At 42.8% G+C, this 21081-nt stretch overlaps 1 protein-coding gene across 1 annotated transcript in view; it reads right to left on the reverse strand.

The window, feature by feature from the left end:
• Positions 1-21081, reverse strand: part of KBTBD12 (kelch repeat and BTB domain containing 12) — a 38467-nt gene that overhangs the window by 646 nt on the left and 16740 nt on the right. Inside the window, exon 4 of the mRNA XM_065408668.1 lies at positions 16615-16812. Coding sequence (XP_065264740.1) covers positions 16615-16812 — 198 coding nt within the window. The remainder of the gene's footprint in view (positions 1-16614; positions 16813-21081) is intronic.

Below are 21081 nucleotides of genomic sequence, written 5' to 3' on the forward strand. Positions count from 1 at the left end.
CTCCACATCTGATGACTCTCTAGATGGCTTTACTAAAAGCTGGGTCTCAAAGATTCGCAAGCACAGGCATTTCACAACCACCAAGAGAAGAACTATCACAATAAGAAACATTAAATACCCAACATATTTTCTCTGAGACTTAATAATCTGGTGACAAGTTTCATTGTACGGCGTGTTCAAACTGGCACTCGCATTCATCTCTTCTTTAGAGGCTGCTCTTGATCCTTTTTTACATGCCCTCAAAACCTATGCATTTATCTCTAGTGAGTGTATGTGACAGTGTTTGTACCTTTCCCTTCTTTGAGGCTGACAGCAATTTTACTTCATGGATCAACCAGCAAAAGAAAGAAAAGGAAAGAAAACGTTGAAGTTTCTGAGAGCTGCAAAGCTCATAACCTTGGGAGCACAGGCCATTCATTCTCTCCCATGAGAACAGTCTAAGGCTTGGTCTACACTAAACCCCCAAATCGAACTAAGGTACGCAACTTCAGCTACGTGAATAACGTAGCTGAAGTTCGAAGTACCTTAGTTCGAACTTACCTCGGTCCACACGCGGCAGGCAGGCTCCCCCGTCGACTCCGCGGTACTCCTCTCGTCTAGCTGGAGTACCGCAGTCGACGGCGAGCACTTCCTGGTTCGACTTATCGTGTCCAGACAAGACGCGATAAGTCGAACCCAGAACTTCGATTCCCAGCCGCCGAACTAGCGGCTGGGTGTAGACATACCCTTAGTGGTTCCCCAGTCTTATCCATAACATCCATGTCTTCTTATGATTTAGGAGCAACATGTGAAAACAATTGCATCACAATGGCTCAATATCACGAGACCTAACATACATCCAGGGCTCTTCAACTGTCCTGGAAGGTTGGCTTGCAGGATGTGGGGGACAGTCATGTGGAAAAAAGAATTTCAGGATAAGTTTCCCCACCCTGATAACTGGGGGTAAATCTACATGAATGTAACTCCCCCACATTGACTGGTGTGGTGAGCACCCAAAGCCAACCCTGTCTCCAATTACGTGTGCCTTCTGTCAGATGATCATTCCTAAAGAAACTATTCACCAACTCAGATCACATAGCTTCTCATATGGTAACACAAAGAGATGCTTCTGTCTCACAGTTCAGAACCCCAAATCATCATTTTTTCTCAGTTTTGCCCACAATTAATTGTGGAAAAGGGGAAAACAAGTTTGAACAAGGGGTAGACTGAAATTTTCACTGGACTAAATCCCGAGCCCTTACTTTAGCTTTAATTCCCCTTTGGGAGTTTGCTTGAGTAAAGCCTGAATATAACTGGACTAAGACCTCCTTAGGATTTGTCCCCATCTAAATAGCCCTTGTTCCATTTCTTCACACAGCCCTGGGGGGGGAGAGCTAACCAGTCGTGATGTTTTGCTTATCAAACTTATGCAGTTCAGCAAGGAAAGAGGAAGAATAATAGGTAGGAAAGCACCATCCATCCATGAAAGAAGAGAACAAGCTGCTAAAACACCCAGTTAAAATATGGAGAAGAAAGGTTTGATTGACAGAGACTGTAAACAAATGACATCTACAAGCACCAGCAAAGAGCTCTTGTTTCTATATGACCCAGCAGGAGTGAGAAGGGTTTTTTTCAAAGCAAACAGGAAGACACAAGCAGCCCCAGTATGTGACACTGGAGGCTCCAGTCCTGTTATTTATTATTAGATCAACTCCTTTATGCCATAAATTATTATGACAGGAATTTCTTTGGCGTGGATCACGACAAAATGAGACAATCGAGTGAAAAAAATCAAACAGTGGAGCTGTCTAAAACATTCTGTGGAGGATTGCAACACTTAAAAAAAAAATCCTAATTAAAACATCAAAGGAAGATTCAGAAATCCTCCCCACAAGTCTTGCTGTGTCTTTTCCTGACCCTCATGACTCATAACCTTTAGTGTCTTTTGTTTCCCTTTTTTGTAGGCTGTTGTAACCAGTTTTGTTCCGCTCTCTACGAATTCTGTTTTCCAGCACATGGGGTGTTAGTTAACTCTCAACGCTCGAGAGATAAGAGAGTCTATGTTATTGGAATAAAGGATGCAATAATTTCTCTAATTTTATCTCGCTTAACTTAAAAGGAAACTACACCCATTTGGTTCAGAAAGTTCACATAAAGAGAATTATCTGAGACAAAGAAAAAGTATGTTAACAAGAAATGGGCTAAAATTGGTTCTTCATCTCTGAAGCCCTTTGAATTTTGGTGGGATTCAAATTCAAATCACTGAATTCAAATGTGGTTCTGTGATTTTGCATAAAGAACAGGAGTACTTGTGGCACCTTAGAGACTAACAAATTTATTTCAGCATAAGCTTTCGTGGGCTACAGCTCACTCCTTCAGATGCATAGAGTGGAACACACAGACAGAAGATATTTATACATACAGAGAACATGAAAAGGTGGAAGTACGCATACCAATTGTAAGAGGCCAATCAATTGAGATGAGCTATAAGTAGCAGCAGAAGAAAAAACTTTGAAGTGATAATCGAGATGACCCATAGAAGGTGTGAGGAGAACTTAACATGGGGGGGAAAAAATTCAATTAGTGTAATGACCCGTAATTGAATTCCCCCCCCCCATGTTAAGTTCTCCTCACACCTTCTATGGGTCATCTCCATTATCACTTCAAAGTTTTTTCTTCTGCTGCTACTTATAGCTCATCTCAATTGATTGGCCTCTTACAATTGGTATGCGTACTTCCACCTTTTCATGTTCTCTGTATGTATAAATATCTTCTGTCTGTGTGTTCCACTCTATGCATCTGAAGAAGTGAGCTGTAGCCCACGAAAGCTTATGCTGAAATAAATTTGTTAGTCTCTAAGGTGCCACAAGTACTCCTGTTCTTTTTGCGGATACAGACTAACACGGCTGCTACTTTGAAATCTGTGATTTTGGTTTCAGATGTTGGGTCTAAAAACAGAAAGGACCAATGCTCCAGATCCAGTTTGTGCACAGCCAATGCATTCTTGAAAGGTTTCAGCCCAACAGGGTAGAAATCTCACAAAAAGAGATCATCTCATTAGACTTGCACTGCTATGTAAGAGATAAGTATTATTTATTGCCACTATTGTCTAATATTATTTTGGGCCAAAATTTTGCAAGAACACCTTGTGTGAGTTTGGGGCCATTGGTTCCAGTCTCTAGCCTGGCTTCAGGGTTTAACTCGAATCCCAAACCTTAGCTTAGAGGTAACTCAGGTGACTCTAAACACTCTCATCAGTTTCTGTATTATTTTAATTATAATTTATATTTCTAAGCTTCAATCTCTTACAGTAGCTTATTTTGCTGAGAAGTGATTTTTATGAGTGCACAGTAGAACCTACACTCACTCAAGAGATCACCCTTATTGGGCAACTTCTCTTAAGAAACCACCCCACAGTATCCCCAAACATATTTAGCACAGTTCTGCTCCACTTTTATTAGACAACCACCTACGTTAAGCAAATTATTTCTTTTTAGTGACTCAAATGGTCACTTAACAGATTTCACTGTTACACAAACAGATTTCATTCTGCTAGAGATACTGATTGAACCATCAGAAGTAATCCCGAGAGGTACTTTTTTGAGTAAGATCCATAAGAAGTTTTCCTCCCAGGAGCCTACATACAGGGGCGGCTCCAGGCACCAGCACACCAAGCGGGTGCCTGGGGCGGCAAGCCACGGGGGGTGGCCTGCCGGTCACTGTGAGGGTGGCAGTCAGGCTGCCTTTGGCGGCATGCCTGCGGGAGGTCCGCCGGTCCCGTGGCTTCGGTGGCAATTCGGCGGCGGGTACGCTGAAGCCGCGGGACCGGCGGACCTCCTGCAGGCATGCCGCTGAATCCGTGTTACCAGCGGACCTCCCGCAGGCGCGCCGCTGAAAGCCGCCTGACTGCCGTGCTTGGGGCGGCAAAATACATAGGGCCACCCCTGCCTACATAGGACAGACAAGTTCTCCTACAATACACTGTGAATGGATTCAGAGAGTTGTCCAGTTTAATATTCCACTAAGAACAATGGGATATCCTGCTAGAAATCCAGCCAAATACACAGACTAGTAAAGCACCAGTGGGGATGCAGTTCCATGGGTCTAGAATGGGTAGGACTTTGCAGCGGGGATGCTTCACCTATGCTAGGCTAGCTCTGGTTAACTCTGGACTGAATACACACCCTAGGGGCTTGTCTACAGACATACTGGTAGAGTTAAAGCAGTGCAACACCCCCTCTCCTCAATGAGAATGCAGTTATATCACTATAAAAGTATTTATAACAGTATAGCTTATTCTTATATAGGAAGGGGAATCGGCTATACCAGTATAAGGCATCTTTATACCAGTATAACTTTGTCACACTAGAGATTGTATCGATTCAACTATATTGGTAAAAATCACCCCCCTAACTGGCAATAGTTATACTGGTGCAAAATCTGTGTACAGACCAGGCCTAATACTGCACTTATAAAACCACCTTTTCCAGGCAATAAAGACCTTGTTTTGTAACTGAGGCTTTAATTTGCCAATGCAAAAATCACATTTCATATGTGCAAACTACAGTATTCTGCATGCAGAATTTGCAGGCGTAATCTTCAAAATCCTGCATAACGCTTTGGCCCATAATGTTTTGTTTGTAAACAAAATGCTTATCATTTTTTACATAACAAAGTTCTTCTCTGGATGTGTTTAAAGCAGAATGAAACTGACAGAGAATGTTACTTTTCAGTAAGATGGCCGCCTCCATCCATATGCTCAGAAACATCCAATTCTATTAAAAGCTATATTTTTAAATGCATTTCACTATCCTACATTACTGGACTGATTTTTCGTTGTATGATTTCTCATGCTACCTGAATCAAGATGGACCACTGCATGTTGAGACCTACAATATTGCTCCAGGCAATGCTATAAATATTTTATTTGCTTTTCTGTTCTTTCAAATTGCATTCCATATGTGGTTTGGGGGTAACAACTTTCCCTTGTGGATATAGGTATGTATTACTTCTGATCTCTGATATTTATTTTCCCTCTTGTAGTGTAAGCACCACACATTCCAATACAAAGTTAATTTCTAAAAAAGTATAGATTTCTTGCAAATCTAGCCAAGTATTTGCATGACCCCATCACTGTATTATCCGAGCTGCCCAGTCATTAATGAATCTACCCCCACCATACCCTTATTTTATAGGTATTATTATTAATGTTTTACAAAAGGGAAACCAAGGCACAGGAAAACAAAGTGACTTGCCCAAGGTCACACAGGAATTCTGTAGCAGAGCTGGCAATTGGAACTTTGGAATTCCAGTCCAGTGCTTTAGCCATAAGAACATATGAGGAAAATATTTGAACAGCACTTTAGAGACAAGGGAACAAACTAATCCTTACTAATTTTATTTCAGTTGAGTTACACCAGGCACAAATCTGGTCCAGTATCTAATCAATCCTTAATAGCCCATTGCTGTAAATATTATTGCCTCCATTTTACAGATGAGGAAACTGATGCATGAAGTGATTAAGCGGCTTGACAAAGGCCACACAGTATGACAGTGTCACAGCTGGAATTAGAGTTTATGTGTCTGCTTCTCATCAATAGGCTTCTGTGGAATTCCTCTTCCCAGGTCCTTTCTGCGCACCTGCTGATCTCAGTCCTGGCTTTTCCCCCCACATCGTCATACCGCTTTTCTATGTCTGACACACATCTCTCTACTGCACCCTAATTCTTTTTGTCCTGGATCAGCTTCAAAACAGCCACTAAAACTCTAGCTGCTAAATTGTTAACTGGCTGCTCTTATCTTTTCTTGAAGGATTCATTCAGGCATTACAGATCAACCACCAACACCAGATCCCCAAAATGTTTGGCAGACCCTTATTCTGGTCTTTTATTCTCCAATTCCTCCAGCCATTGGCATTTAACAGCTATTCCAAATCTGATTTGTCGCTGTTGAAATGCTTTGATTCCAGCATTGGTTTGTTTACCCAATGGGGTTTTTACCTGTCTTTTTAAGGTCCTTTACACATCTGTGATTCTCTGTACCAGAAAACACATAATGTTCTCTGCATATAGCATGACTACAACACATTATTCATGGCCATTCATAGCTGCGCTCCTAATTACCTGTTACAATGTTACAAGCTTGGGGGCAGGGGAATGCACATGCTTTTGCTGCAATGGGTTAAATGCTTTGTTAGTCTGTCACCATGGGAGACATGAAATCCTGACTTGCAACAGGTCAAAAGAGAAAAATGTTTTCTCCAGGTCTGTCGTACGCAACCCCATTTCTGTCCATCACTAGGGGCCAGATTGTGAACCATCCTGTGTGCCCATGCAGGGGAGCAAGGGAGCATAAGGTGCCCCCTAACTCCTCTGAGCTGGCTACCCACATCACAGAGCACACCCTTTGCAGAGTCACTACATCTCCTTACCTGTGCATGTGTGCAGGGAACAGGGAAAGCCTGGGCTTCACCCCTCAGCACACTGGCCAGCGCACATTGTGCCAGGCATAGAATTGGTGCAGGGTACGGACCCACCAGAGCTAGGGGAGAACTGGGAGGCACATTGTGACTTGGGTTTACAGTGATGCAATGTAACTTACATTTCAGTGCATCTGTACAGAGAATGAACCCAGTACAGACAAAGCCTCCATCAATCTGCCTACCTGACTGTCTAATGTTCCTATCCCTACAGTCTCACTTTCATGAGCAGTCAGTGCACTCCCTAATTATACACTGTTTTTAAAAGGTGGATGTGGTGGCCTAGAGGGAGGACCTCCCATTTCCACTGCTATTTCAACTGTCTTTGTTTGGGTTTCAATATCCAGAAACTTTGTAATTATTTATCCTTTTATCTTGCATCCCTTACTCTCATGCGTAGTCTCCTCAGGCCTGATTTTGTTCCCACTGAAGTTAATGGCAAAACTCACATTAACTTCAACCATCGCAAGATTAGATGCATTGACTTCAGTAGCACATGAGTAAGGGCTGCAGGACCAGGCCCTTATAGAAGCAGAATTACTGGTCCCACTCTGTACTAAGATCCCATTTATAAATGGTTTAGAAAGGATTAATAAACGTTATAAGCACGTTGTAGGCACAAGCAGTATATCGTTATGAGGTGTGTGAAACATTGTTAGGGGCAGGGCCAGCTCTAGGATTTTTGCCACCCCAAACAAAAAAAATTTTGGCCATCCCCCCTTTTTTTTCAGGCCCCCCTGCCCCCGGCCCCGCCCCAACTCCACCCCTTCTGAACCCCTTCCCCAAATCCCCAGCCCCACCTCCTCCCCCGGGCGTGCCGCATTTCCCCCCCCATTGCTTCCTGGGGGCCCCCGCAACCTCCCACCCTAGCTCACCTCCGCTCTGCCTGCTCCCCCAGGTGCGCCGCCGCTCCGCTTCTCCCCCCTCCCTCTCAGGCAAGGGAGGGCAGAGAAGCGGAGCAGCAGCGTGTTCAGGGGAGCAGGCGGAGCGGAGGTGAGCTAGGGTAGTGGGGCGCAGGAAGTAATGGGGGGTAAAGGAACCGCTCCCCGCTCCAGCTCACCTCCGCCTCCCCCGAGCGCCCCCCGCTCGGCTTCTCCTCCCTCCCAGCCTTGCTGCACGAAACAGCTGTTTCACGCGCGGCAAGCCTGGGAGGGAGAGGGGAGAAAAGGAGCGGCAGCGCATTCAGGGGAGCAGGTGGAGCGGAGGTGAGCTAGGATGGGGGGGGCGCAGGAAGTAACGGGGGGGGGGGGTAGAGGAACCACACCCCGCTCCAGCTCACCTCCGCTCCACCACCGCCGCCCGGCTTCTCCTCCCTCCCAGACTTGCTGCGTGAAACAGCTGTTTCGCACGCAGCAAGCCTGGGAGGGAGGGGGGAGAAGCGGAGTGGTGGCGGCGCGCTCAGGGGAGCGGGCAGAGGCGGAGCGGAGGTGAGCTGGGGCGGCGGTGGCACTTTTCCCCCATGCCCCGGAGTCGGCGCCTGTGATGGCCGGCGCCAGAATGCTGCCCCTAGAAATGTGCCGCCCCAAGCACCTGCTTGTTTTGCTGGTGCCTGGAGCCGGCCCTGGTTAGGGGTTGAATTAAAACTTCATTCAAACTGATGTGTGAACAAGTCCCACATTTAAGACAGTTGTAAGAGACACTTAAGGGTCACACCTAAAACAAAACCTAACAGAGTCTGCTCAGAAATGAGCAGCAGGTGAGCGGAGGGTTTGACGAGGCGTTGTGACCAGGTGGGCTGGTGTGTGGGTGGAGAGCACACACACTGAAATGGTGAATAGGTAAAAATAGAGCAAAAGACGAGGCAAAAAAACACAAGGAAGCCTAGCAGTAGCCTCTCAGCGCAGGGTGACCCTGGATAAAGGTACAGAGACAGCTTTGGGGTTTAAAGCGGCTTGGGCAGGGTTGCCAACCCTTCAGGATTGTCCTGGCGTCTCCAGGAATTAAAGATTAATATTTAATTAAAGATTATGTCATGTGATGAAACCTCCAGGACTACGGCCAGCCAAAACTGGCAACCCTAGGCTTGGGCTGTAAGCTAAGAAAGTGCTCCTTTTGTTCTTGGTTTCTTCTGCATTCAGAGACGCAGGACTTCGTACATTCTTTACACATGAACAAAGCTACATCAAATAAATCCTGACTATCACCAGTTTCTGCTGCCAGCTGGAACAACCTACTAGACCGCACATTTTGGCCCCAGGAGGTAACAATATGTTATAGACAGTTATAAGTACATTAGCAGATGTTATACATGGCTATAAGCCATATTTATAAGCAACCTATTGGACTCTATAACAATTGTTGAACATTTAATAAAACATCTATTAATCATTTATTAACCCTTTCTAAACTAGATCTAAATGGAACCTTGATCTGAAGTGTGACTGGATTACTAATGTCTTCCCATCAGAGACACGGGGTCAAATTCAGAAGCTGTAACAAGCAGGTGCAGATCGTCATTACTTCTGTGACCTATATCAGCCTTAGTTACTGTGTTTTAGGTTGATGAATGCTGGATAAGTGGGCAGCCATCTCTAGGAACAGAGCTTGCTAGAGCTCTCTCTCTCTCTCTCTCTCTCTCTCTTTTGCTCCTATGTTTCCCAAGAGCTGAATTACATATTACTCTGGTTAGTGTGAAAATTAGGTGAAAGGTCATTCGGCAGCTTCTTAGTGTGGATTCCATATGCAGGCTTGATAGATGGTTGAGTGCCTGCAGCTTGACAGCCTATGATGAGCTAGTTCTGTGCACAACAAAACAGGGATTCTGCATCCCATTTATTAATAGGAAAATATATTCAAAAAGTAACCATTGTGGACAGGAGAACTTTAAATATTCAATGTTACCTAGTAAATTCTAACTGATCAGGGAAACAAGCAGGGTTGCAAACAGGCAGCAATCAGCCAAGAACTTGCCCTCCTGCTTTATTTAACTGGGAACATAGCAGGGTGCCTGAAAAACCGTTTTGTTCCAATCCCACATCCCCCAAACTTCACAAGTACAGTATTTACTGTGCCAGGCTCCTTAATATGTCTAAATTTAATTCGCTTCAAGTAATGTACTGTAACCACTATAAACCAAAACAAGCACAACAATTATTCTCCAAATAAATAATAAAATGGATGAGACTGAAGGGAGCAGACTTTATGGTAGATTAGTCAAAATAAATAACCGTTACGCTAGTCCACTCTCAGGAAAGTCATTAGCTCGGCTGGAATACAGCAATTACAACATGGCACTGCCCTGCTACAAACTAAACACTATTCCAATTTATATATTTGTTTTCAAGAGTGCAATTCATGTAAATAATGAGAAGGCAGTTAAATGCATTTGGGTTAGCTATTTAAATATCTGTATATAAAAGTAACAATTCCACGGTTGGCTAGGACTTCATGAGTGTCACTATGCTGCATACTGTGGCTACTTGGAACTTCATAATAACTTCAAGGATGTAACTCAGGCCTTCCTGCTCCAAAATCAGAGACTCCCCTACCACTTAAGCTAAAGGAGACTCTCCAGTTGTTATTAACAGGATGGGTCCTATGACACACAGTTAAGCATCTCTGATTTCATCCAGGAGAAGGCCGTGGTGCACAAACACACTAGCTACGTCGTTAATTCGTTGTAGCAACATTGGTATAAACATATATTACTGCTATGAACTGTATTTGAGGTAGAGAAGGGGCCAACTGCCACTTCAAATACACCTAGCTCAGTATCAAGTGGAGTTAATTGATGAGGATCAGAGGGACTTTTATATGTGATGGGCCAATAGCAGCAGACCCTGTATTTGAGGTAGGGCCTTTAATAGCTGAATTCAGGTAGTTTTCCTTTTGTTTTGCAAAACAGCCAAGGACATATGCGGGTGGTAGTTTTGAGTGACAACCTAGGCATGTGCTCTTAGCAAACAATAGTATTTAATTTTTTTAAATTATATCTGCATTTATACCAAGAATTTATTCCTACAAATCCCTTAATTATACAATTGGGTCAATATCTATAAACAAAAACCCCTAGCAAAAGTACAGTTTCTACCAATTCCTCAGATCAATTCAATGCCCCTCCCTCCTCCTCCCCCCGCCGCACACAAAGCCTGGGAAAGCACATAAGCTTGACAACACGATGTGAAGGTCAACAAATTTGCACCTTGGCAAACCTAGAATGAAAGCAAATAACCCACTTCCAACACAGGGTGCGCGCGCACACACACCCCTCCACGATTTTAACCCAAGAACGTTTTTATCTTCAGAATCAGTGAAAGAAATAGGAAACCCAACTGGCAGGCATTTTATAAATATGTAATGCTGAATAACTTAACATGAGCTTGCCACATCCTTCAGTGAAGCATGCTAATGTGACTGCTTATGCCATACACCCAGCTCGTAACACTAATAGCTGTCAACCTGTGCAGGTGTTAGGGTTTCATTTTATGTAAAAAGGCAAAGGAAATATAAAATGTATCAACAAGACCATTATGCAGGCAATCTACAAAAGCTGGTTTAAAATCTGTAGCTATGGTAGTAGCTCAGCAAAACACCTAGTAGAACACTAGATGGCTATTGCCCATTGCATTGTTCTGAATGTTCAGTTTAAGAGCAGCACTTATCATTGTCTGCAAAACTATAGACTGTAATTGTCAACAAGATTTTAATTAATTAAAACACCACATTTCTGTGCATCTTGCTGGGGGCTGCAGTATTGCTGACAGATAGCATTTGTGACATTGGGATGCCTGGGGGAGCAGAGTGTCAGAGACAAATAGATTAATAATTCCTCCTGCCTTAATATTAGTTCACTTCTTAGGAGAACCAAGCCAGTTAATGTGTACACCCCTGTTTTAATGGCTACAGAATTAAGCTTCCCAAGTCAAGTTAAAGCAGATGTGAAACTGGAATTTCAGCAGAACAGAAATGGTTTTTCACGTACCTAGAATGGCCATAGTCAGAAATAATATTACGGGAAGATGGCGGCTCTCAACAGGACAACAGAGATGAGTCAGTGTCCAGATCTGGATCAAGGATCAAACTAAAAAAAAAGTGGTACTTTCCAAAGCTCTACCCACCAATCAAATCCTGCCCTACAGGAAACATCCAAACAAAATGCCATTCTGCCATTCCTGGGGTTCAGAGGCCTACCAGGGCTCAGCTTACCCTTGGTGAGTCTTGGAGACATCTCAGGCTCAGCTCACCCTTGCATGCTCTGCATTGTTTGGCATGTTCTTCTGGGCTCAGCTCACTCTCAGCCGGGCTCAACAGGCCCATTGACTCCCCCTTCGTGGGGCTCTGGATTGTTGCCTCTACTGTTGCTCCTCCTGTGCTGCAGGGGATGCTGTTACTGCTACTCCAGCTGTACTCTCTCAGGCAGGCTGAGAGACTTGAGAGATGGCAATGGGTGGAGCCCCCAACCATGGGAGTTTAAGGCAATGGCAGCCCAGGGACTTGGTGGCAGGAGCTGTAGCCAGGGTGCAGTATTGACTTTCTCCTCATTCAAGTCTGGGGCCTTCAGGTAGTTGACACCTGGTGCTTTTAAGCCCAGGTGTGTGTTTGCATGTGGTGCCTCTGGCCTCTGATTCTCCAGGGGTGCCAATAACAACGCAAAATGGCTACTGAGTGGCAGCTAGACAGTTTGAAGGGCACAGGAGCAAAATCAAAATGGCAGCCAGCCAAAAACATAAAACAAAAACAAACCATACCAGTTCTCTAAGGAGGTGCAACCTGAGCCCTGCACTAGATCCAGATTAGGTTTAAGTACAAGCAAAGATGAATCAGGGCTGTGGGGGTTGGACTGATTTATTATTATAGGGAGAGCTGGTAGCAACCTTGATATTTAGGTTGCCTAACAACTTTCATTATAAAAATTGCTTTTGGCCTTTTTTGAGAAGCTCTGACACCCCTAGAGTTCACAGCAGTGAGCAGCCCTTTGAAATTCGGCTGAGGTTACAGATGTGCCGGGAGCTTGTCCTGTGAAATTCCATTCAGGTTTGGCAGAGTGATAAACGTCTGAAAATTACCCGACCCCTTCTCTCCATTGTGTGCCTGAGGAAAGCGTTGCCAGCATGCCAAAATAGCAGCCAAACAGGAATATTCTAGAGCCCTGAGTCCAGGCTGCTCCAAAGCAGCAGCACACACTATTTTGGAAATGCTTGGGAGCTGCTGGAGCAGCTATGTGAGGGTGAGGAGAGCCCAGCCAGGCTTCCTCCATCAACCCCAGATCTCACCCCAGGCCGGACCCAACACATAGCACCAGTGGCTCATTCCTCCTCCTGCCTCAGTGGCACCACATGGGGCAGGAGCTCCCCCAATTTCCAGGGGACATGGGAGGGAAGAGAGAACCAGGCTTACCTCAACCACTCCTCTGGACCCAGCACATGACCCCATCTGCCCATTTTTGCCTCTGGAATAATAGCCTTTTGCTGCCAGTTAGTCCTGTAGTATGAGTGGTCAATGTCTTTTCTATCATACTGATGACTTAGAGTTCAAACCCTCTTGATGATGTGTGATTGGTGGTTGCTAGAGTTGTGCATAATAAAGTCTGCTTTTACCTTTCTCCTTTAATAAAAACTAGGAAATTCTCCCCCCCCCCCCCAAAAAAAAACCTGTAAAGGAACATCATTTAATTTGCAAAGTCAAGTGTCTGAAAGTAAGAAAACCAAATGCCAGATTTACGGTTGTCTGTACAGCTGTATTTTGGCCCCCTTGTGCACATGCATTATGATACAGTTTTTAGTGACATGATTGCATACTATTTTTTCTGCAGGGACCCTGCCTCATTAGTGTATTCGGGGCAGAACGAAGATTGTACAGGCAACTGTAAAACTGACATTTACTAACTTCCAAGTGCTGGATTTGCAATCTAATAAAAAGCCCACCTACATTAAAAGAATATTATGTAATTATTTATTTTGCACTAGTGCCCAATCAGGAATCAGGGACCCATTATGCTGGCACTGTACAAACACATAACAGAAAGACTGCAAGGGGGCCAAATCAAAAAGTGTCCACTCAAACCTAACTTCTGATAGTCCATAGATCCATACCCTGAAGGAATAATTATGATCATCTAGTCTGACTTCCCACCTAATGCACCCACAAAACTTCACTTTAGATTAAATCTCAGGAAAAACTTCCTAACTGTAAGAACAGTAGGGCAATGAAACAGACTGCCTAGGGAGGGAGTGGAAGCTCCTTCACTGGTGGTTTTCAAAAGGAGTCTGGATAGCCATCTGGCTTGGATGGTTTAGCCATTGCCCACAACGAATCCTGCATCTTGGCAGGGGGTTAGACTAGATGACCCTGGTGGTCCCTTCTAACCCTATGATTCTAAGATTTTCACCATTCTGAAATCCACCTGGGGACTTTCAGACACACACACACACACACACACCTCCCTCTCTTCCTCTTCCAATCCCAGTACCAGCACCCTCTACATATGACTCAGTGCCGAACTGTGATGGTGTTCAGACTGGGTGTTTTTCATGGCTCTGAAGCTACCATAGTGCCCTTATTCAGAAAGTTTCATACTAAACAGTTAGTCATGCTGAATGTAATTGCTTCATTTACTGATGCATCTGATCAGTCTTTTGAAATTTGCACTTAGTTGATTTAGGCTTTTTGTTTTTGAATCTGAATGTTGCTGTGAGAAACTAGTAAAATATGTTGGCACAATGTTTGCCATGGAAACACGACTATGTGTCATAACCACTAGTGCTTTGAGGTCACAAAATTCTTGGCTTAAAGATGACACAAGAACATGCCTGTTAGATAATATTCATATACAACTTTTCCCCCCCCTCACAGTGGTAATGGGAAAGAAGGTGAGTTAGAACCCTATGTGACAAAACAGCATTATCATTCAACTAGACAGGCAGCTTTAAATGAGAGTTTACTGCACAAGTAAAATGTACATGAAACTCAATGCAACAGGCATCATTGCCATGTGAAGGATACGTCTCAGAGTGATACCATACGAAGACAGTTAGCCTGAGATGACACTCAGTGAGGGAGAATATATCTGCCTATCTACTTTCTCCTAAAAAAAGAAATGGGGCAGCTGGTGCTATCTCAGGAGGTTTTATGTGTGCATATTGGGAGTTGTGCATGCATACAGATAATAGAAGTGTAGTTTTATATAAGTGATTTTCATACCAAAGCGTTTTACAAAGATTCTACATACACTGCAGTAACCTATGATATGGAGGGCAGATGCCAGTACCTGTATTGGAGTGCAAGAACGTAAACCTAGCAGGAAAGGATGGTTCAAAAAATTACGATCCTAGCTTGGAATACAATAGACTTGTGTTCTGTTTCCTGCTCTGTCCCAGACTCACTATGTGATATTGTGAGTGGGAGAGTAGACAGTACACTTAAAAAGTTTGCGGATGATACCAAGCTGGGAGATGTTGCAAGTGCTTTGGAGGATAGGATTAAAATTCAAAATGATCTGGACAAACTGGAGAAATGGTCTGAAGTAAATAGGATGAAATTCAATAAGGACAAATGCAAAGTACTCCATTTAGGAAGGAACAATCTGTTGCACACATACAAAATGGGAAATGACTGCCTAGGAAGGAGTACTGCAGAAAGGGATCTGGTGGCCATAGTGGATTACAAGCTAAAGTCAACAGTGTAACGCTGTTGCAAAAAAAAAAAAAAAAAAAGCAAACATCATTCTGGGATGTATTAGCAGGAGTGTTGTAAGCAAGACACGAGAAGTAATTCTTCTGCTCTACTCCGCGCTGAATAGGCCTCAACTGGAGTATTGTGTCCAGTTCTGGGTGCCACATTTCAGAAAAGATGTGGACAAATTGGAGAAAGTCCAGAGAAGAGCAACAAAAATGATTAAAGATCTAGAAAACATGACCTATGAGGGAAGATTGAAAAAATTTGGTTTAGTCTGGGAACGAGAAGACAGAGAGGGCATAATAACAGTTTTCAAGTACATAAAAGGCTGTTACAAGGAGGAGGGAGAAAAATTGTTGTCCTTAACCTCTGAGGATAGGACAAGAAGCAATGGGCTTAAATTGCAGCAAGGGCGGTTTAGGTTGGACATTAGGAAAAACTTCCTAACTATCAGAGTGGTTAAGCACTGGAATAAATTGCCTATGGAGGGTGTGGAATCTCCATCATTGGGGATTTTTAAGAGCAGGTTGGACAAACACCTGTCAGGCATAGTCTAGATAATACTTGTCCTGCCTTGAGTGCAGGGGATTGGACTAGATGACCTCTTGAGGTCCCTTCCAGTTCTATGATTCTAGGATATTGGACAAATCCCATTTCTCTGCTTGTAAAAGGGGAATAGCAGCACTTTCCTACCTCACAGGGGTGCTGTGCAAAGGCCTTATTAGAAAACAAGCTTTTGAGCTCCACAGAGCTCTTCTTCAGGTCTGGGAAACGTACGAGCTTCTCCCGTTGACATAACTACCGCCTCTCATGGAAGTGGATTAACTACACCACAGGAGAAGCTCTCCCAATCAGTGTAGTAGCATCTTCACCAAAGCGCTACAGCGGCGCAGCTGCACTGCTGAAGCGCTTTACGTGTAGACAAGCCCTTAGAGTGTGTCAGCTAAATACAAGATGGAACAGATTGTTTAGCATAAGTAGTTAACACATATTTCAAGGTACCATTCAAGTAGTCCATTAATATCTCTCCAGCCATAGGATGGAAGGGGGTGGGGGGAATGAGGTGCTCAAATACTGTGGTAATGAAGGCCAGGTAGCTATGCTGAACAGAAATTCTGACTCAGGACAAAGCCTTACTCTTAGAAAAATATCCAAAACTTTTTAGTGTGCCTAACATAGAAACTTAGGGGCAGACTCTGATCTCAGGTGTACTGGTGTAAATCCGGAGTCACTCTACTGAAGTTAGTGGAGTCTGATTTTCACAGGTGTAGCAGAGATCAGAATCTGGCCCTTATGTGTTTCAGCCAAAAGTTTGACAGCAAGTAAACAGCATGGAACTCAATTTATATTGACATTAAGAATCAGAAATACAAACGGCTGAATCCACTCTGGTAGGATGCAACTCTGTGGGGCTGGGGAGTTTCGGTATTTTAAACCTGATGATTAGGCTACTCAGTCATCCGCTCAGGGACTGTATGTGTGATGGAATGGTAAAGCTTAAATTATGGAAGAAACATCAAACTCCTTTCAGATGTATTCAGTACCTGCTCCATGAAATCCTCCGCAGAGATATAGCTTCCCTTCCACCGAGCCTGCACTAGTGGAGTTGGTTCGTAAGCTGAGTAGAGGAGAAGGCATCGGAGGCCCATCTCTCCAAAAATCCCCATCAGGGTTATAAATCTCCACTGCATCAAGACATTGCCGTGCCTGTCCCCTGTCTCGACCCAAGCAGCCAATTCCTCCTGCAGAGAAAGATATGTATCAGATACACAGGACACCAAGACAGAAATACTGCAGTACCAGAGTGCCACCGAAACTGGCTGCTTTCTAGTCCTTATGGGATTATTTTTTATTTACATGCTCTCCGTTTTTTTAATAGATTTTCTCTCTTCATCTCCAGAAGCTTGGTAATAAGAGGCTTTCAAATTAAAAGCCACCACACCTTTACTACAGAGCTCACTGCTGCCCCAAAGGAGCTCCATTCTCATCTAGATATGGCAGGCAGGACAAGAGGCACTTTTGCAAAATGCCAAGGTACTCAACCTACTTTTTTTTTTTAATTACACAATAGAATTTGACTGTAGTTACTTGTTGTTTGTTTGTAGTGGCCAGATCATATGATCATTCAGTTATAAGGATCAAAAATTACTTTCCAAAAGTAATTTGGTGTCAGTGGGTTTGCCCTTCACTCTCACTAATCAAGAGGCATTTGGATTTTTCAAAAGGTAGAAAAGGGTTTCATCCCTTTGTAAGGGCAAACTGGCTGCAGATAAAATAATTGTCCAGTTTGCAAGGAATGTCAGTGAAAGACAGTTAATATCTGTCTGACCTACCGCCCGGGTATTAAGATGCCTGGTAAAACTTGCTGTATACATGTGAGATGGTGATTTTGAATGGCTGTATGCATCTGATTTTGAAAATTCACTGCTTTATGGCTCTGGATATAGTGATCATTCAGTTGTAAGTCAAAACAAAACTTGCCCAAACTGATCTTATGGGATACCACTGTATTTCAGTGAAATGCATAGTATCAGATACATCAATGCAAGTTTTCAGGTAGATACTTAACAATAGAGATATTTCATATAAATTTTGTTATTTGCACCTTCTACCAGAGGATCTCAAATTGCTGTAAATAATTTACATATGTTAACTGATTAAGCTTCAGACACCTCTGAGAGGCAGGTGTTACAAAATCAATTTTATAGATGAGGAAACAGACACATCAATTAAGTGATTTGTCCAAGGTCATATAACTAGTCAGTGTCAGATTCAAGATTAGAACCCAGTTTTCTTTAGTCTCAGTCTGCGTAGAGACTCAAGAAAGACTAATCCCATAATGGTACAAATGGGTAAATATGTAGGGTTTTATATTCCTTTCAAATTCCGTTCTCAGACCACATTCCAAATGGAAACACATAATGCATTGTGAGGGCAGTAGCAGCAGTAGAATTTTAATTCTTATTTTTCTTGTGAGTTAAAACAAGCCCTACCAGTTGAGACTTAATTAAGATGTCTGGATTCTGTTTTTAGAATGGCTGGGCCATTAAAAAAAACTGTTCCTGGTTTTCATTTCTTGGAACATATTGCAACATCCAGCACCAATATCTCCCCACCCTCACTCCATCTTCAGTGTGCAATGTTTGCACACTGAAATTGTATGGCAGGCACTGTCTCTCTAAATATTTTCCCGTGAGCAGCTCTGGGTTTTGAATTCACAGCCTTTAGATCTCAAGGATTAATATGCTGATGCACCCCAGCAGGTTCTGCATCTGTGCCACTGGATACAATACCCTATAATGAGCATTGATGGCATCTCCATGCTAAAGCAGCTCTTTTGTGTGTGCATGTGTGCTCACTTTTAAATATAAAATGACAGCAATATTCATGCAATTTCCACATTAAAGATCAGATTTCCAAAGGGCCTCCAAATACACATGCCCATTCAGGACCCCACAAGTGTATGAGACCAAAATGGATGCTTATGTACTTAATTACTCACTTACATTTAAAAGGGTATGACTGCAAATATTGCTAGTGCAGTTTTGGGGAGGGGCCTTTGAAACTTTGCCCCTAAAGTGGTGTCATTTAAAATGGCCAGTCAGTGAAAGGAGCCTACAGTCCTGAATGTTTTAAATAGAGTTTTTTATCTGCCTCTTCACTGGGATTGTTTTTAAACTAGGGCTGTCGATTAATCGCCGTTAACTCATGTCATTAACAAAAAAATTAACTGTGATTAAAAAAATTATTTGCGATTAATCGCACTGTTAAACAATAGAATACCAATTGAAATGTATTAAATATTTTTGGATGTTTTTCTACATTTTCAAATATATTAATTACTATTACAAACACAGAATACAAAGTGTATGGTGCTCACTTTATATTATGATTTTTTATTACAAATATTTACACACACATGTAAAAATGATAAAAGAAATAGTATTTTTCAATTCACCTCACACAAGTACTGTAGTGCAATCTCTTTATTGTGAAAGGTGCAACTTACAAATGTAGATTTTTTTTGTTACATAACTGCACTCAAAACCAAAACAATGTAAAACTTAGAGCCTACAAGTCCACTCAGTCCTACTTCTACATTCATATGCTTCAGTCACCATTCCAGAAGACATGCTTCCATGCTGATGATGTTCGTTAAAAAAATAGTGCGTTAATTAAATTTGTGACTGAACTCTTTCGGGGAGAATTGTATGTCCCCTGCTCTGTTTTACCTGCATTCTGCCATATATTTCATGTTATAGCAGTCTCGGACGATGACCCAGCACATGTTGTTTGATTTACGAACACTGTCAGTGCAGATTTGACAAAATGCAAAGAAGGTACCAATGTGAGATTTCTAAAAAGAGCTACAGCACTCGACCCAAGGTTTAAGAATCTGAAGTGCCTTCCAAAATCTGAGAGGGACGAGGTGTGGAGCATGCTTTCAGAAGTCTTAAAAGAGCAACACTCAGATGTGGAAACTACAGAACCCGAACCACCAAAAGAGAAAATCAACCTTCTTCTGGTGGCATCTGACTCAGATGATGAAAATGAACATGCATCAGTCCGTTTCAATGGAGCTATGCCTTAAGACTATTGGGCAATGAAAGTTTGGACGGCTGAATGCTGCACTCTGATACTAAGAGCATACTACACTGGTGCACAGTACTCGGCCCTGACTCTTTAATGGTTCCTAGTAGGGTTTAAGATGCTGGTCTTAACCTATAAAGGTGGGACACTGTATCCTCCTTAGCTGACCATGTTTTTGTTTCTCAAGGGTACCTTTAAAGTACCTCTTGGTCCTTTAATATGACAGCCAGGCTGTTTAATCAAGCGGCCTCCCAAAAGCACTACTTCTATGGTATCTGCTGATGGAATGTGAACTACAATGTAGGGTGCAGAAGTATTTGCTCCTAGGTGGATCTTTCATCTGAAGGACAGAAGATCTTTGTTGTTTAAATTAAAGCTGTGAATAGCAATGGACTGAGATGGCAGTAAGTTTATCTGACTCTGATTAGTTGCCTAGCTTTTGTGAGCATCGTATTGTCCCAGGTGCCTCACTGGAAGACCCACATCTGGAACTTTCTAAGGAACATTACCACCGTTCTTTTAATCATCTTGCAAATTTTGTAGCTATAATAAAAAATGCAATAATCATGGGCACTGCAATTTTGGAAGGAATGAAAAGGACAGTTTGCATTGAACCAAAACAGAATTCGATCAGCACCATGTGTGTAACATGCCAGTAATCTGCTTTAGCAGAAAATCCAAAACTTCACCAACTAATATAGGAACTCATGCTGGCAACCCTGGGAGAGAAGACTTTGAAACATTTTCTTTGTTTAATTATTAAAGAAATAAACTTTAATGGCGTATCACAAGTCACTTTTAAAGCCTAAACTAAAGACTAGTATATTAAAAAATTAAATAAACTGCCATCAACTAGTTTAGGCCTTAAATCTGACCTGTCTAAAAGTAGTTATACTCAGATGGGAAAAGTCCCCTAGATATGAAATAGCTAAGTTTTGATGTGGACCTTACCAAGCCATTACAGAGAAATCCAATTTCAGCTTCATTCAAGACATGGCCAAAAATCAATGCTTGGCAAACAGAAAATGAGAAACAAAAATCAGATAGGAATAAAATATAATTTTCAAGCTTCTAAAAGGGTATTCTAAGAGGAGAATGGCTTTATGCTTCTCTTTTAAGATAATGCTAACACTGAAATAAGCTAGCAGATAATGCAAAGGAATTTGCAAACTCCAGATACTGCTAGAGTTGCTTAGCCACACACTTGCAGGTAGCAGCTCAAAGCTCCTGCACTGCTTCCAGAATCTCAGTCGGCATGACTTGTCTATACTCCAAGAAAGAAGACACAGATTTTGTTCCGCAGAGGCTGACAATTCAGGCCTGTCCTTTCAACTTGAATCCACAACACAGAAATTCCTCACAGTGAAGGAAACTCAAATCGGCCCTTGAGTGGAGGCATGGTTGGAGATGGTTGGAAATGA

Source organism: Emys orbicularis, chromosome 7, assembly GCF_028017835.1.
Source record: "Emys orbicularis isolate rEmyOrb1 chromosome 7, rEmyOrb1.hap1, whole genome shotgun sequence".
Lineage (NCBI taxonomy): Eukaryota > Metazoa > Chordata > Testudines > Emydidae > Emys > Emys orbicularis.